The following is an 18,224-nucleotide window of genomic DNA, read 5'->3' as shown; positions in this document are numbered from 1 at the left end:
CATAATATACAAATCATTCTTTAAAAAAACTGTAATACTACAAACAGTACCCCCAGAAAAAATGGGAAAAAATCTGTGTCTAATCCAGGAACACAGTATATAAACTGGCATGTAACATGTCTGGGGACTGGGTTGAGTATAGAAGTGAAAGACAGTAGAAAACACTTTTAAGCTTAAGGTCAGAATTGGCCCTGAAATAAACCTTATTTGCAATATTTTAACCTGTCTTGCCAGAATATCTGGTCTCGTTTTATGTATCTCAGATGTCAGGCAGAAAAATTGGCAGGCACTTCTTCAGAGAGATTACACACCTGTGGAAGCCTAGGGCAAGAGATGACAGCAGAAACATATGACAGACCATATAAGGCCTCAGGGAGAAGCCTGGGTAAAATCTTTGGGAAATTTAGATATTCATATAGGGGAATTCTGAAAGCCATATGCATCAAGATGTATGCAGAAAGACCTGAGATGAATTGAAATTTTCATCTTAGCTTGATCACTAGGCTCAGAGCAGGCACAGCTAATCAGTCAAAAACTACCCCAGCACAGAGCAAGTGTGAGGAAACTGGAAAGCAGTGTAAGAACAAGTAGTAACTACCATTAAGGAGATAGAAATAATAAAAGGGAACCAAATAGAGTTTATAGAGCTGAAAAATAAAATAGTTGAAATAAAAAATCAACAGTGGCATTCAATAGCAGATTTGAGCAGATAGAAAAAAGAATGAGCAAACCTGAAGATAAGGAAGCTGAAATTACCCATTTCAAGAGAAGAAAAATAAATAAAATAGAGTCCAAGAGACCTATGGAAAACCATAAAACATATCAATCTATACATTATGGGAATTCCAGAAGAAGAAAAGAGAGAAAAAGTAGAAAAAATGTTGGTAGAAATACTGGCCCAAAATTTTTCAATTAATGAAAGATATAAAATACAAATCCAAGAACTCATGAAACACCAAAAAAAATAAACACAAAGATATCCACACATTATAATCAAACTATTAATGTCCAAAGGCAAAATCTTTAAAGTAGCAGGAGAGAGGCAATACAAGGGATCCTCAGCAAAATTAAAAGTCAATTCTCATCAGAAAGTACAAAGGCCAGAAGGCATGGGATGATACAAAGTGCTAAAACAAACAAACCAAAAACCAAAACTGTCAACCAAGAATTCTGTATGCAGCTAAACCATCCTATGAAAGTGAGGGACAAACTAAGGCATTCTCAGATAAACAGAAGCTAAATAAATCATCCCTGGGAAACCTGCCCTACTGAAAATGCTGAAGGAATGGATAAAGGGATAAATGCTTCAGGCTCAAATGAAAAAAACAATAAACAAAAACTCAGACTCACAGGAAGAAATAAAGATCTACAGTTAAGGTAAATATAAAAGCCACTATTATTTAATTTTTAATTTGTAACTCCTCTTTTTTCCCATATAATTAAAAAATGCATAAACAATAATGATGAATCTATATTAATGGGTACACAATATATAAAGATACAGTTTGTAACAACATAAAGCAGGGAACAGAGCTGGGAAGGAGCAGAATTAATGTCTGCTATTGAAGTTAAGTTGGTATCAGTTCTACCAGATTGGTAGTTAAGTGTTTGCTAGGGCTGCCACAACAAAATACCACAGCCTGGGTAACTTAAACAACAAATTTATTTTCTCACAATTCTGAAGAGTAAAAGTCTAAGATCAAGTTGATAGCAGGTTTGATTTCTTCAAAGGCCTCACTCCTTGACTTGCCGATAACTGCCTTCTCACTGTGTCTTCATGTGGTCTTTTCTCTGTGCATACACACACCTCTGATGTCTCTTTGTGTTTGTAAATTTCCTTTTCTTATAAGTACACAAGTCAAATTGGATTAGGGCCTGCTGTAATAGCCTCATTTTAACTTAATCACCTCTTTAAAGATTGTATCTCCAAATATACTGTAATCCTCCCTTTTCTATAGTTTCACATTCTGCAGTTGCATTTACCTGTGGTTAACTGCAGTCCAAAAATATTAAATGCAAAATTCTAGAAATAAACAATTTGTAAGTTTTAAATTTCATGCTATTTTGAGTAGTTTCATGAAATCTTGCATCATCTTGCTCTGTCCCACCTGGGACTTAAATCTACCTGCTAATTAGTCACTCAGTAACAACTCAGTTATCAGATTGACAGAACACAAGAAGGGTGAGTACAGTACAACAAAATATTTTGAGAGATAGAGACCACATTCACATAATTTTTATTACATCATATTTTTAAAAATTCTTCTATTATTAGTATTCATTGTTCATCTTTTACTGTGTCAAATTTATAAATTAAACTTCATCATAGATATTTATGGGAAAAAACAAAGTATATATAGGGTTCAGTACTATCTGTGGTCCCAGGCATCCACTGGGGGTCATGAAATGTATTCCCCATGAATAAGGGAGACACAAACTGAGGTGCTGTGGGTTGGAGATTTAACACATGAATTTTGGGTAGGGGGACACAATTCAGACCCTAACAGATGTTAACTACAATCTCCCAGGTAACTATTTAAAAATGAGTAAAAAATGAAAAGGAAATTAAGAAGGAATCCAAATGTTACATTAGAAAAAAATCAAGGCCGGGCGCGGTGGCTCAAGCCTGTAATCCCAGCACTTTGGGAGGCCGAGACGGGCGGATCATGAGGTCAGGAGTTCGAGACCATCCTGGCTAACACGGTGAAACCCCGTCTCTACCAAAAAATACAAAAAACTAGCCGGGCGAGGTGGCGGGCGCCTGTAGTCCCGGCTACTTGGGAGGCTGAGGCAGGAGAATGGCATAAAAACCCGGGAGGCAGAGCTTGCAGTGAGCTGAGATCCGGCCACTGCACTCCAGCCTGGGCGACACAGCGAGACTCCGTCTCAAAAAAAAAAAAAAAAAAAAAAAAAGAAAAAAATCAAACACAAAAGGCAATTTTGGAGGAATTGAGAAACAAAAAAGATACAAGACATAGAACAAAATCACAAAAAGGCAAAAGTCCATCATCAATAATCAAAATAAAATAGATTAAGTTTGCCAATTAAAAGAAGAAATTGGCATAATGATAGATTAAGTTTGCCAATTTAAAGAAGAAATTGGCATAATGAAGAAACAAAAACATGATCCAAATGTATGTTGCATACAAGAGACTGACTTTAGACCTAAAGGCAATAGTTCAAATACACAGTTCGAAAGTAAAACAAAGTTTTTTCAAGCAAGATGAAATGGACAAATTCCTAAAAACACACAAATTACCAAAACTGACTGAAGAAATAGAAAATCTCAAAAGATCCATAACAAATAGTTTGATTCAATAATCGAAAGCTTCCAACAAAGAACAGTCCAACTACAAATGGTAGGTAAATTCCACCAAACACTTAAAGAAGAATTAACACCAATCCTACTCAAACTCTTGCAAAAAGAAAAGAAAACTAGGAAACACTAATACATTCTATGAGGTCAGCATTACTATGATACCATATCCAAAGACGGCACAAGAAAAGGAAACTACAGACCAATACCCCTTAAGAATATATATGCAAAAATCCTCAAAAAGATGCTAGCAAACTGAATCCAACAGCACATTTAAAGGATTATGCACCTTGACCAAGTGGGATTCATCCCAGGAATGCAAGGGTAGTTCAACATAAGAAAATCAATCAATGTAACCCACTATCATAGTAAAACGAAGGAAAGAAACCACACGATCATATCAAAAGGCAAAGAAAATGCATTTGACAAAATTTCACACCTTTTCATGGTAAAAAAACACTCAGAAAACTGGGAAGAGAAGTAAACTTCCTTAACATGATAAGGGGTATTTATGAAACTCAACAGTTAGCACTGTACTCAATTGGTGAAAGACTGAAATCAGGAATAAGACAAGGATTCCAAAGAATAAAATGCCTAGGAATAAACTTAATGATAGGAGAAAGATTCGCATACTGAAAAATAGAAAACTTTGCAGAAGAAATCAAAGATACAAAAATGGAAAGACATCTGTGTTCATCAATTGGAAAACTTTATTGTTAAGATGGTAGTGTTCACCAAAATGATCTGCAGGATCAACGCAATTCGTATCAAAATTCCAACGGCCTTTTCTGCAGAAATGGAAAAGCCAATCCTTAAATTCATATGGAATTGCACAGAGACCCAAATAACCAAATAGCCAAAAAACAAAACACAAAGTTGGAGAACTTGCACTTCTCAGTTTCAAAACTTACTACAGTAATCCCTCTTTATCCACAGGGGATACATTCCAAGGCACCTAGTGGATGCCTGAAACCACAGATATTACAGAACCATTTATATATTATGTTTTTCCCTATAGATACATACTTGTGATAAAGTTTTATAAATTAGGCACAGTAAGATGTTAACAATAATTAATAGAACAATTAAAACAATATGTAATAACTTAAAACTGATATGAATGTCATCTTTGTTTCCCTCAAAATGTCTTATTGTACTATACTCACTCTTCCTGTGATAATGATATGATAAAATGCCAATATAAAGAGATGAACTAAGGTGAATGATGTGGGCATTGTAATGTAGTGTTTAAAGCTTATTAATTGTTTATTTCTGAAATTTTCCATTTAATGCTTTTGGACCACAGTTGACCATGAGTAACTGAAACTGTGCAAAGTAAAACCATGGATACAGGGAGACTACTATATAAAACCATATAGCAATCACAACATATATATTCAGGTATAAGGAAAGACATACAGAAAAATGTAATAGAACTGTGAGACCAGAAACAAACCCAAACATCTGTGGCCAACTGATTTTCAAAAAAAAAATGTCAAGACCATTTAGTGGGGGAAAATAATAGACTTTAACAAATGGTACAGGAAGAGCTGGATATCCCTACGTAAAAGAATGAAGTTGGACCCCTACACTTCACATCAAGAAAGGGAAAAGACATCTCACAAAACAGGAAAAAAATATTTGCAGATCACAATCTGATAAGAGTTTTGTGTCCAGAACATATAAAGAACTCTCACAACTGAACAACAAAAAGACAACAATATAATCTAAAAATGGACAAAGACATGAACAGACATGTCTCCAGAGAAGATATACAAATGGCCAATAAGCATATGAAAAGGTATTCAACACCAAAACTACAATGAGATAGTGCTTCACATCCACTAGAATGGAAAATAACATGGGAAATAATAAATGTTGGTGAGGATATGGAGAAATAAAAAGCCTCACACATTGCTAATAGCAATTTAAAATGATGTAGTTACCGTGGAAAACACTTTGGTGGTTCCTCAAAAAGCTAAACACAGAATTACCATATGACCCAACAATTCTACTCCAAGGTATACATCCAAAGGAAATGAAAGCATACGTCTACTCAACTTGTACACAAATGTTTACAACAGTAATATTCATTACAACCAAAAGGCAGAAACAACCTAGATATATATATCTATACATACATCTCTGCCAAAATAGGCAAACCTATAGAAACAGAAAACCAATTAGTGGCTTCCAGGGAATGGGAAGATAGGAGAATAGGGGGTGATTTCTTAATGAGAAAGGGGTGTTTTCCTGGGGTGATAAAAATATTTGGAAATTAGAGAGAGGTAGTAATTGCATAACACTGTGAATGCATTAAATGTCACCAAAATGTACACTTTAAAATGGTTTATCTAATGTGTGTGAATTTTACCTGGCAGTACATGGTGAAGTTATACCCTGCCAACCAGCAATTACATTACTGGGTATCAAATTTTTAAGTACACACACATATCTAAAGGCATATAGCGAGGAGGGTTCCTATGATAAGGAGGAAAAAGAAAGATAAGGAAATAAGGTAAATAAATTAAACAAAACTACACTAAAATAAAGAGAAGGTCTTGAACAGACCAATAAGAAGAAAGTCATAAACTAAGTATGACCAAAATAATTCCATTACCTCAGGTCCTACCACCATTCTTAAGTATGTTTATTACAATTATATCTTTAAAAAACAAAAATTTAAAACTATTAAACATGTGAGAATCATTAAATAAATTATAGTATAGTCATATATACAGAATACAGTAATTGGGATACTTGTCAGAAATGTTTAATGTCATGAGGTTAATTCTCAGCATATAACATTAGGTGAAAATTCCAAGGTTGGAAAAACTAAGATTTATTATACATGGTACTATCTCAGTTATTTCAAAATACATTTAGTGTAGAATAAATAATCAAAGCTAATACAGTAATATGTTTTCACATGTTACCGTTTTCACATTTTACTGTATTATTATTCTAGGTGATTATTCCTTCACATTTTATATTCCAAATTTCTCACAATAATACATACTATTTTTGGAATTAAAAAACCGTTTTAAATAAAGCGAATTACTGTCTTCACTGTTGTTGTGAGAATTAAAGATAATTCAAGCAAAAGTGTTTTAGCACTCTGCTTGGACCTTTTTAGGTAGTCCATACGTATTAGTTATTATTATTATTGCTGTGATAATTCGCCTCTTATTAGTTATAACTGTGTAAGAACTAATTGAGATCTTTCAGGAAGGAAAATTTGCATGAAGGGAAAAGAGAAAAGAGTATGAACTACTACGTGTATCATCTTGAAGCAGGGTATTTCCCACTAACTGAAAAAAAATCCACATAACCAATAATCTGAATTTCTAAATTTTTGGAATATGTTACCAACAATAAATCACTAACTAAGTAATTGAAGTACATACTATTTAGTGGAGTCTGACTTTATATTGAATAAAAATATATCATGACTAAGTAGGCACTATGCAAGGAATTCAAAGACAAGTTAACATTAATAAATCAACATAGTTTATTACATTAATCAGTTAAAAGATTTAAGAAATAGATGCTGAAAATAATTTAATAAATTGTAACAGCCAAATAAACCAAAGTGTAATGCGAAAAGAAAGTTCCCAAGTGTGAAAAGGAATATTTATCAACGACCAAGGTCAAATATCATATTAAATGCATAAATATTAAATACATTCCAGATAAAGTAAGGAACAAATATTATAGTTAACATTGTCTTGGAAAGTTAATTCATTAAGATGAGAATAGAAGTTATATAAATATTCAAGAAGAGACAAAATTATTTTCATTTGGAGATAATTCAATTGATACCTAAACACAATAAGAAATTAAAACTTCATTTATTAAGGTGCCTAGATACAAAATAAATATACAACAGTTTCTTTAAACTAGTAACGTTCAGTTTAAGTTAAAACCCCACTCACTATGATTCTTAACTACAAAATTCCTAGCAATAAGTTTAATAAGTAATGAAAATACCAATATAAAGAGAACATAAAATATTAATTAAAGGTAAAATAAGATATGAACAAATACAGAAACATTTTATTTAACAGAACATTTACCCTTGAAGCAGATTTTCTTTCTGCAACTGATAAGAAGTCTGCAATTGGTAATAGTGTTAATGCTTTTTCCAAAATTTTTCTGACTGTTGTCTTTCCTCCACCTGTTGGGCCCACTAACATCACACCAACACAAACCTAAAACAAAATTTACAGATTTATTCATTCATTAATGATTTTAAGTTTATTTACAAATATATCTCTACATCCAATAACTATTTTATTTTTTTGTGGCTATAATAAATGAATCTGTATTCTTTATTTGGCTCTCAACATGAATGTTATTTGTGTATAGAAATGCTACTTTTACATTGATTTTGTGTCCTGAAACTTTGCTGAAGTTGTTCACCAGATTTAGGAGTCTCTTGGCTATGTTTATTTTTATTTTTATTTTATTTTAATAATAGGTACAGAGTCATACCATCAGCGAAGAGGCATAATTTAACTTCCTCTTTTCCTATTTGGGTGTTTTTTATTTCTTTCTTTTATCTGGTTGTTCCGCCTAGGACTTCCCGTACTGTGTTGCCTAAGAGTGGTGTGAGTGGGCATTCTTGTCGTATTCTAATTCTTAAGGGGAATGCTTTTAATTTCCACCTATTCAATATGGCTCTTTTTTTATTTTTTTAAGGTATGTTCCTTTGATGCCTAGTTTGTCGAGAGTTTTTATCAAAAAAGGGATGTTGGATTTTATCAAATGCTTTTTCTGCATCTACTGAGACAATCATATGTTTTGCTTTTTTTTTTTTTTTCTTTGAGACAGAGTCTTGCTCTGCTGCCCAGGATGGTGTGCAGTGGTACAATCTGGGTTCCCTGCAACCTCTGCTTTCCAGGTTCAAGCGATTCTCATGCCTCAGCCTCCTGAGTATGTGGAACTACAGGTGCATGCCACCACAGCTGGCTAATTATTGTATTTTTAGTAGAGATGGGGTTTCCCACGTTGGCCAGGTTAGTCTTGAACTCCTAGGCTCCAGCGATCCACTCAACTCTGCCTCCCAAAGTCTTGGAATTGCAGGTGTGAGCCACTGTGCCCAGCCAATCATATGGTTTTTAATTCTGTTTATGTGGTGAATCACATTCATTGATTTGCATATGTTGAACCAACTTTGCATCCCAGGAATCAAGGCTTCTTGATCATGGTGAATTCATGTTTTTTGATGTCCTGCTGGATTTAGTTTGCTAGTATTTTGTTGAGGATTTTTGCATCTATGTTCATCAAAGATATTGGTCTGTAGTTTTCTTTTGTCATTGTCATATTATACTGATTTTATATAATGACTTTGGGAGTAATCCCTACTTGATTTTTTATTTGAATAATTTCATTAAGATTGGTATTAGCTCTTCTTTGTACATCTGGTAGAATTTGACTGTGAATCTTTCTGGTCCAGGGCTTTTTTTGGTTAGTAGGTTATTTGTTACAGACTCAATTTTGGAACGTGTTGTTGACCTTTTCAGGTTTCAGTTTCTTCCTGATTGAATCTTGGGAGGTTGTTTGTTTCTAGAAATTCAACCATTTCCTCTAGATTTTCTATTTTGTGTAAATAGAAGTGTTCATAATAGTCTTTGAGGATCTTTTGTATTTCTGTAGGGTAGCTTATAACATCACTTTTGTTATTTCTGATTGTACTTACTTGGATCTTCCTATTTTTTTGTTAATCTAGCTAGTGGTCTATTGATCTTGTTTGTCCTTTCAAAAAACCAACTTTTGGTTTCATTGATCCTTTGTGTAGATGTTTGGGTTTCAATCTCTCAATTTTCTTCAGTTCTGCTCTGATTTTAGTTATTTCTTTTCTTCTACTAGCTTTGGGATTAGTTTGTTCTTGTTTTTATAGTTCAATTGGATGCAATGCTAGATTGCTAATTTGAGATCTTTCTAACTTCTTAATGTAGGCATTCAGCGCTGTAAACTTTCCTCTTAATACCTTTTTTGTCACATCCTAGAGCTGGTACCACACTACCCGTGGCTTCTAGACCTTTGCAGCACTGGGGCTTGCCCAAGGCCTGCAGCCACCACTGCCTACCTGCCATTGATATTTATTCATTGCCTGAGGCCACTTTAGTTAGCCAGTAATGATGCTGGCCAGGACTCTGATCCATCCTACCAAGGCAGGTGATTCCCTTCTGGCCTAGATTGGGTCTAGAAATACTGTTCAGGAGTATCTGCCTGGAATCAGGGTCCACAAGGCTCTTCTGGTACTCTAGTTTACAGTGGCAGAGCTAGTACTAGGTTCCAAGGCAAAGTCCCCTGCATCCTTTCCTCTCCTTCTAAGTGGAAGGAGTCTCCCTTCACACTGCACTGCCTGGAGCTGGGAAAAGAGAGACATGGGCTCTGCATAGCTGCTGCAGTTGATATCATGCAGGGCCACACCCAAAGCCCCCAGCCTCACAGATCAGCACAGCATTGACATCACCCAAGGACTGTTGTACTATGGCCTGCCTACGACAGAATTTTATTCGGGACCTGAGCCCACTTCAGTCAGCCAAGGGTGAATTGGGTCAGGACTTGAGTTTCTCCCACTGGGATGACAGATTCCTTTCTGGTCCACAGTGAGTCTAAATACTCTCTTCGTGGTCACCAGCCTGGAATCAGGGGCCATGGTGTTATGCCTAGTGTTGTCTTTTATTGTGGCAGGGCCAGTACTAAATGCAAAGTCTCACACACTTTCCTCTCTCTCTCTCTCAAGTGGACAGAATCTTTCCCTGGGCTCTGTGCTGCCTGGGGTTGGGGTAGGGCTAGTGTAGGCAGTGTGAGACTGTTCTTTCTACTTTTTCCAATGTGTCTTTTCTGTTTTTATGGTAAAATTAGGTACTCTGATCTCTTACCTAATTACTTAGCTCTTGTGAAGGCATTTTCTTGTGTGGATAGTTGTTCAATTTGATGTTATTTCAAGGGTATGAGTCCTTGAAGGTTCTATTCCACCATCTGGCTCTATCTTATCCTCCCTAAAAGTTTTAGACATTCACATTTCCCATTTTTAAATTGTCTGGATTTTTTTTTAAGATGCCAGTTGATGATCTATTTTTCCCCATGTGAATAACCATTTTTCCAAGACTCTTCCTTACTGGTTTGCTACTTCTATCATGTATGAAGTGTCCACATTTAATAAGGTTAATTTCTTAATTAATTTCTTTTTATTTTATTTTATGAGATGAAATCTCACCCTGTTGCCCAGGCTAGAGTGCAATGGTGCGATCTTGGTTCACTGCAACCTCTGCCTCCAGGGTTCAAGCGATTCTCCTACCTCAGCTCTCAGATAGCTGGGATTACAGGCATATGCTGTCATTCCTAGCTAATTCTTTTTGTATTTTTATTTTTTTAGTAGAGACAGGGTTTCACCATGTTGGCCAGGGTGGTCTCAAACCACTGACCTCAAGTGATCCACCTGCCTCGGCCTCCCAAAGTGCTGGAGTTTCAGGCATGCACCACCACACCCAGCGATTTCTTCTATATTTTGTTCTTTTGGTTTATTTATCTGAATGACAGGACAGAATAGAAAATCGAGAAATAAAGCCACGTATCTACAACCATCTGATCTTCAACAAAACTGACAAAAATAAGCAGTGGGAGGAGATAACTGTAAACTATGCATCTGACAAAGGTCCAGTATCCAAAATCTATAAGCAACTTAAAGAATTCAGCAAGCAAACAAATAAATAAATAAATAAATAAATAACTCCTTTAAAAAGTGGGCAAAGGAGATGAACAGACACTTCTCAAAAGAAGACATATAAGAGGCCAATAAACATATGAAAAAATGCTCATATCACTAATTATCAGAGAAAGGAAATCAAAACCACAATGAATTGGTTTCACATTAATTAGAATGGCTGCTACTGCTACTAAAAAGCAAAATAAAAACATACACTGGTGATGCTGTAGAGAAAAGGGCATACTTATACAATGTTGGTGAGAATGTAAATTAGTTCAGTCACTGTGGAAAGCAGTTTGGAGATGTCTCAAAGAACTAAAAATAGAACTACCATTTGCCCCAGCAATCTTATTACAGGGTATGTACCCAAAGAAAAATTAATCATTATTCCAAAAAGGTATCTACATTCATATGTTCACTGCAGCACTATTCATAGTAGCAAAGACACGAAATCAACCTAGGTGCCCATTAATGGTGGATTGGATCAAGAAAATGTCACAAATATACACCATAAAATACTATGCATCCATAAAAAAGAATGAAATCAAGTCCTTTGTAGCAACATGGATGCAGTTGGAGGCTATTATCTTATACAAATTAGCACTGAAATGGAAAACCAAATATCACAAGTTCTCACTTATAAGTAACAGGTAAATCTTAAGTACACATGGGCAGAAAGTTGGTAACAACAGACATTAGGGACTCCAGAAGGAGGGAGGAAGGGAAGGGAGCAAGGGTTGAAAAAATTCCTATTGTGTGCTATGTTCACTATCTGGATAATGGAATAAATAGAAGCCCAAACCTCAGCATCACACAATATAACCATGTAACAAACCTGTATATGTACCCTGTAGGTCTAGAATAAAAACTTACTTTAAAATAATGCATTAGAGGGTCTTAACAGTAGAGCAGATCCATCAGAACAAAAGTGAGCTCAAAGACAGGCTATTTGAAAGTATTCAGTGGTACAGTTTGAATATTTGTCACCTTCATAACTCATGTTGAAATTTGATGTCTGATGGAGATGGGGCCTAATAAGAAGTATTTATATCTTGTAGAGGATCCTTTATGAATAGATTAATGCCTTCCTATTACAGTTCCTTCAAGAGTTGGTTATTAAAAAAAGCCTGGCATCTTGCCCATCTCTCTCTTGTTTCCTGTCTTGCCATGTTATATCTACACATGGCAGCTCCCTTTCACTTTCTGTCATGCGTGGAAGCAGCCAGAGGCCCTCACCAGGTGCCAAATCTTGAACTTTTCAGTCATCAGAATTATGAACCAAATAAACCTCTTTTCTTTATAATTTACTCAGCCTCAGATATTTCTTTACAGCAACACAAAACAGACTAAGACACACAGTGAGAGTAGAGTAACAGACAAGAATGAAATTGAAGGATGCTCATGACATCTGTGGAATAGCATCAAAAGAGCATATATAAAAGTCACTAGCCTTCAAGAGAGAGAGTGAGAAAGAAAAAGGGGTAGAATGCTTAAATCAAGAAATAATAACAGAAAACTTTACAAATGTAGAGAATGAAAAAAATATCCAGATACAGAAAGATCAAAGATCACCAAGCAGATTTAACTCAAATAAGACTACTCCAAGGCATATAATAAACTCTGAAAGATCAAGGACAGGAGAGGATCCCAAAAGCAGAAAGAGAAAGAAGCAAGTAACACTTAAAGGGGTCCTGATACATCTGGCAGCAGACTTTTCATTGGAAACCTTAGAGGCCAGAGACAGTGGGATCATATATTTGAAGTCCTGACAGAAAAAAACTGCCAACTGAGAATACTTTAGCCAGAAAACCCATTCTTCTAACATGAAGGAGAGTTAGAAAACTTACTCAGACATGCAACAGCTGAGGGGATTCATCACCATAAGACCTGTCTTACAAGAAATGCTAAAAGGAGCTCTTCAATCTGAAGGAAAATTATGATAACATGTAACAAGAGAAATTTGAAGGTGTAAAGCTCACTGATAAAAGCAGGTATACCAAAATTCACATTACCTAATACTGTAATTGTGGTGTGTAAAATATTCATGTCTTTAATATGAAGACTAAAAGAGAAAAATGTCAAAAACAATAACTAAAACAATTTATTGTGAGATAGACAGTATAAAAAGATGTAAATGGAGATATCCACAAGTTGAAAGGTGGGGAAGATGGAATTATAATATGGAGATTTATAGTTTAGTTTGTTTCTTTTCATTGTAAGAAAAGAAGAAAGGAAAAGAGGAGTTACAAAAACAACCAGAAAATAAGTAACAAAATGGCAGTAGCAAGTTCTTACACATCAATAATAACCCTGAATGTAAATGAACTAAATTCTCCAATTAAAAGACAGAGGGGCTAAATAGATTAAATAAAACAAGACTCAACTATAAGCTGCCTGCAGGAAACTCATGTCCCCTATAAAGACACATATAGACTGAAAGTCAATGCATAGAAAAAGATATTCCATGCAAATGGAAACCAAAAACAGCAGGAATAGCAATACTTATACAGATAAAATAGATTTTAAGTCAAAAACTGTAAAAAGAGAAAAAGGACATTATATAATGATAAAAGTGTCAACACAACAAGATAATATAATAATTGTAAATATCTATGCACTCAACACTGGATCATCTAATTATATAAAGCAAATATTAACAGATCTAAAGGGAGAGATTGACTGCAATATGATGTATTAGTCTGTTATCACACTGTTAATTAGGACATATCCAAGACTGGATAATTTACAAAAGGAAGAGGTTCAATTGGACTTTACAGTTCCATGTGGCTGGGGAAGCCTCACAATCATGGCAGAAGGCAAGGAGAAGCAAGTCACACCTTATATGGATGGCAGCAGGCAAAAAGAGCTTGAGCAGGAAAACTTCCCCTTGTAATAACCATCAGATCTCACGAGACTTACTATCATAAGAACAGCATGGGAAAGACTTGATCCATAATTCAATTGCCTCCTACTGGGTCCCTCCCACAACACATGGGATATATGGGTGGGGACACAGCCAAACCACATCATTCCACCCCTGGTCCCTCCCAAATCTCATGTCCTCAAATTTCAAAACCAGTCATGCCTTCCCAAAGGTCCCCCAAAGTCTTAACTCATTTCAGCATTAACTCAAAAGTTCACAGTCCAAAGTCTCATCTGAGACAAGGCAAGTCTCTTCTTCCTATGGGCTTGTAAAATCAAAAGCAAGTTAGTTACTCCCTAGATACAAACGGGGGTACAGGCATTGGATAAACATAGCCTGATATAATTTGGCTGTGTCCCACCCAAATCTCAACTTGAATTATATCTCCCAGAAATCCCATGTGTTGTGGGAGGGACCCAGAGGAGGCAATTGAATCATGGGGGCTGGTCTTTCCCCTGCTATTCCTGTGATAGTGAATTAAGTCTCATGAGATCTGATGGGTTAATCAGGTGTTTCCACTTTTTCTTCCTCATTTTGCTCTTGCCACCACCATATAAGAAGTGCCTTTTGCCTCCCTCCATGGTTCTGAGGCCACCCCAGCCACGTGGAACTGTAAATCCAATGAAACCTCTTTTTCTTCCCAGTCTTGGGTCTGTCTTTATCAGCAGCATGAAAACAGACTAATACACAGCCATTCCAAATGGGAGACATTGGCCAAAACAAAGGAGCTACAAGCCTCATGTAAGTACAAAATGCAGCAGGGCAGTCAAATCTTAAAGCTCCAAAATGATCTCCTTTGACTTCACATCTCACATCCAGATCATGTTGATGCAAGAGGTGGGTTCTGCTCGTCTTAGACAGCTCTGCCCCTGTGGCTTTGCAGGGTACAGCCCCTTTCCTGGCTGTTTTCATTGGCTAACATTGAGCGTCTATGGCTTTTCCAGGTGCACAGTGCAAGCTGTCAGTGGATCTATCATTCTGGGTTCTGGAAGATGGTGGCCCTTTTCTAACAGCTCCACTAGATGGTGCCCCAGAAGACTCTGTGTGGGGGCTTTGACCCCACATTTCCCTTCTGTACCACCCTAGCAGAGGTTCTCCATGAGAGCCCCACCACTGCAGAAAACTTCTGCCTGGACATCCAGGCATTTCCATACATCCTCTGAAATCTAAGCAGAGGTTCCCAAACCCCAGTTCCGGACTTCTGTGCACTTGTAGGTACAACACCACATGGAAGCTGCTAAGTCTTGAGGCTTGCACCCTCTGAAGCCATGGCTGGAGCTCTATGTTGTCCTCTTTCAGGCTGCACACAGCACAGGGACCCTGGGTCTGGCCCATGAAACCATTTCTTCTTCCTAGGCCTCCACGCCTGTGATGGGAAGTGCTGCCGTGAAGACCTCTGACATGCCCTGGAGACATTTTCCCCAGTGTCTTGGGGATTAACATGTGGATCCCCATACTTACGCAAATTTCTGCAGCTGGCTTGGATTTCTCCTCAGAAAATGAGATTTTCTTTTCTATTGTATTGTCAGGCTGCAAATTTTCCAAACTTTTATGCTCTGCTTCCCTTATGAAATGGAATGCCTTTAAACAGCACCCAAATCAGCTCTTGAATGCTTTGCTGCTTAGAAATTTCTTCCGCCAGATACCCTAAATCATTTTTCTCAAGTTCAAAGTTCCACAAATCTCAAGGGCAGGGGCAAAATGCTGCCAGTCTCTTTGTTAAAACATAACAAGAGTCATCTTTACTCCAGTTCCCAACAAGTTCCTCATCTCTATTTGAAACCACCTCAGTTTGGACCTTATTTTTCATATTGCTATCAGGTTTTTGGTCAAAGCCATTCAACAAGTCTCTAGGAAGTTCCAAACTTTCCCACATTTTCCTGTCTTCTTCTGAGCCCTCCAAACTGTTCCAATCTCTGCCTGTTACCCAGTTCCAAAGTCGCTTCCGCATTTTCAGGTATCTTTTCAACAACACCCCACTCTACTGGTACCAACTTACTGCATTAGCTGTTTTCATGCTGCTGATAAAGACACACCCAAGACTGGGCAATTTATAAAAGAAAGAGGTTTAATTGAACTTACAGTTCCACATGGCTGGGGAAGCCTCACAACAATGGCAGATGGCAAGGAAGAGCAAGTTACCTCTTACATGGGATGGCAGTAAGCAAAAAGAGCTTGTGCAAGAAAACTCCCCATTATAATAACCATCAGATCCCATGAGACTTACTAACTATCATGAGAACAGCACGGGAAAGACCTGCCCCCATAATTCATTTACCTCCCACAACACGTGGGAATTCAAGATGAGATTTGGGTTGGGACACAGCCAAACCATATTATACAATAATAGTAGGAGATTTCAACATGCAACTGTCATCAATGGATAATTCATATAGACAGAAAATAAATAAACATAGGAGTTAAACTGCACTCTAGATCAAATGAACCTAACAGAATATTTCACCCAACAGATATAACATAGACATTATTTTTAACAGCACATGGAACATTTTCAAAGACAAACCATATATTGAGCCACAAAACAAGTCTTCACAATTTTTAAAAAATGGAGATCCTATCAAGTATCTTTTCTGAGAACAATGGATTAAAACTAACAATCAGTAACAGGACGAACTTTGGAAACTACAAATACGTGGAAATTAACGTGCTCATGTACGACCAATGGGTCAATGAAAAAAATTAAAAAATAATTTTAAAAATTCCTTGAGACAAATGAAAATGGAAACACCACATACCCAAACCAAGAGGATATAGCAAAAGCAGGGAAGGAAGGAAGTTGGATAAACATAGTGCATCCCTTCCTTTAAGAAGGAAGTTTGGCTGGGTGTGGTGGCTCACGCCTGTAATCCCAGCACTTCAGGAGTCTGAGGTGGGTGGATCACGAGGTCAGGAGTTCAAGACCAGTCTAGGCAACATAGTAAAGCCCTGTCTGTACTAAAAATACAAAAATTAGCTGGGCACAGTGGGTGCCTGTAGTTCCAGCTACTCAGGAGGCTGAGGCAGGAGAATCGCTTGAACCCTGGAGGTACACAGCTTGTGCAGGAAAATAATAACCATCAGATCCTGTGAGTCTTACTAACTAAGTCTCAGAAGTGAGCTGAGATTGCACCACTGCACTCTAGCTTGGGGGACAGAGCAAGACTTCATCTCAAAAAAAAAAAAAAAAAGAAGGAAGTTTATAGCAATAAACATCTACATCAAAAAAGTAAAAAGATCCAAAATCAACACTTACACCTCAAGAAACTAGAAAAATAAGAACAATCAAAACCCAAATGAGAAGAAAAAAAAATAAAGATGAGAGAATAGGGAGGAAAAAATACAAAAGATCAATAAAACAAACACCTTCTTTACTGAAAAGATTTTTAAAAATCAACAAATCTTTCACTAGACTAACAATAAAAGACTCAAATAAATAAAATCAGAGAAGAAAAAGGAGACATTATAGCTGATAACACAGAAATACAAAGGATCATAAAAGACTACTATGAACAACTACATCCCAACAAATTAGAAAACCTAGAAGAAATGGATATATTCCTGGACACATATAACTTATCAAGATTGAATTATGAAGAAAAGAAAACCTACGCAGGTCAATAATGAGTAATAAAGAGTTTTCCATCAAAGAAAAGCCCAGGATGTGATGGCTTCACTGCTGAATTCTACCAATCATTTAAAGAAGAACTAATACCAATTCTACTCAGACTCTTCAAGAAAATGATTCCCAATGTGTTCTATGAAGCTGGCATTACTCTGATATCAACACCAGACAAGAACACAACAAAAAAGGAAACCACTGACTAATATCCTCGATGAACATAGTTGCAAAAATTCTGAATGTAATACTAGCAAACTGAATTTAACAAGACATTAAAAAATCATTCACCATGATCAAGTGGGATTCATCCCAGCAATGCAAGGATTGTTCAACATATGCAAAACAGTAAACATGATATATCTCATTAACAAAATCAGGGACAAATACCACATTATCATTACTACAGATGCTTAAAAAGCATTTGTAAAAATCAGCATACCTTTATAATAAAAAAAAAAACCTTAAACAAACTGGGCATAGAAGGGACATACATCAACACAATAAAGCCAATATATGACAAACCCACAGCTAACATCATACTGAACAGGGAAACGTTGAAAGCCTTTCTTCCAAGATCTGGGACAAGATGAGGATGCTCACTTTCACCACTTTTCCTCAAAATATTACCTGAAGTTCTAGCCAGAGC

The 18,224-nt window shown here is 36.4% G+C and overlaps 1 protein-coding gene across 2 annotated transcripts in view; it reads right to left on the bottom strand.

Moving 5' to 3' along the window:
* DNAH14 (dynein axonemal heavy chain 14) overlaps positions 1 to 18,224 on the bottom strand; it is a 497,862-nt gene that overhangs the window by 254,506 nt on the left and 225,132 nt on the right. For both annotated transcript variants that reach the window (XM_077938651.1, XM_077938650.1), the window contains one exon: positions 7,393 to 7,527. In XM_077938651.1, the coding sequence (XP_077794777.1) occupies positions 7,393 to 7,527 (135 nt within the window). The remainder of the gene's footprint in view (positions 1 to 7,392; positions 7,528 to 18,224) is intronic.

This window comes from Macaca mulatta, chromosome 1 (assembly GCF_049350105.2).
Source record: "Macaca mulatta isolate MMU2019108-1 chromosome 1, T2T-MMU8v2.0, whole genome shotgun sequence".
Classification (NCBI taxonomy): Eukaryota; Metazoa; Chordata; class Mammalia; order Primates; family Cercopithecidae; genus Macaca; species Macaca mulatta.
Note: the sequence above shows the minus strand (reverse complement) of the source record. Positions and strands in the feature narration are given on the sequence as shown.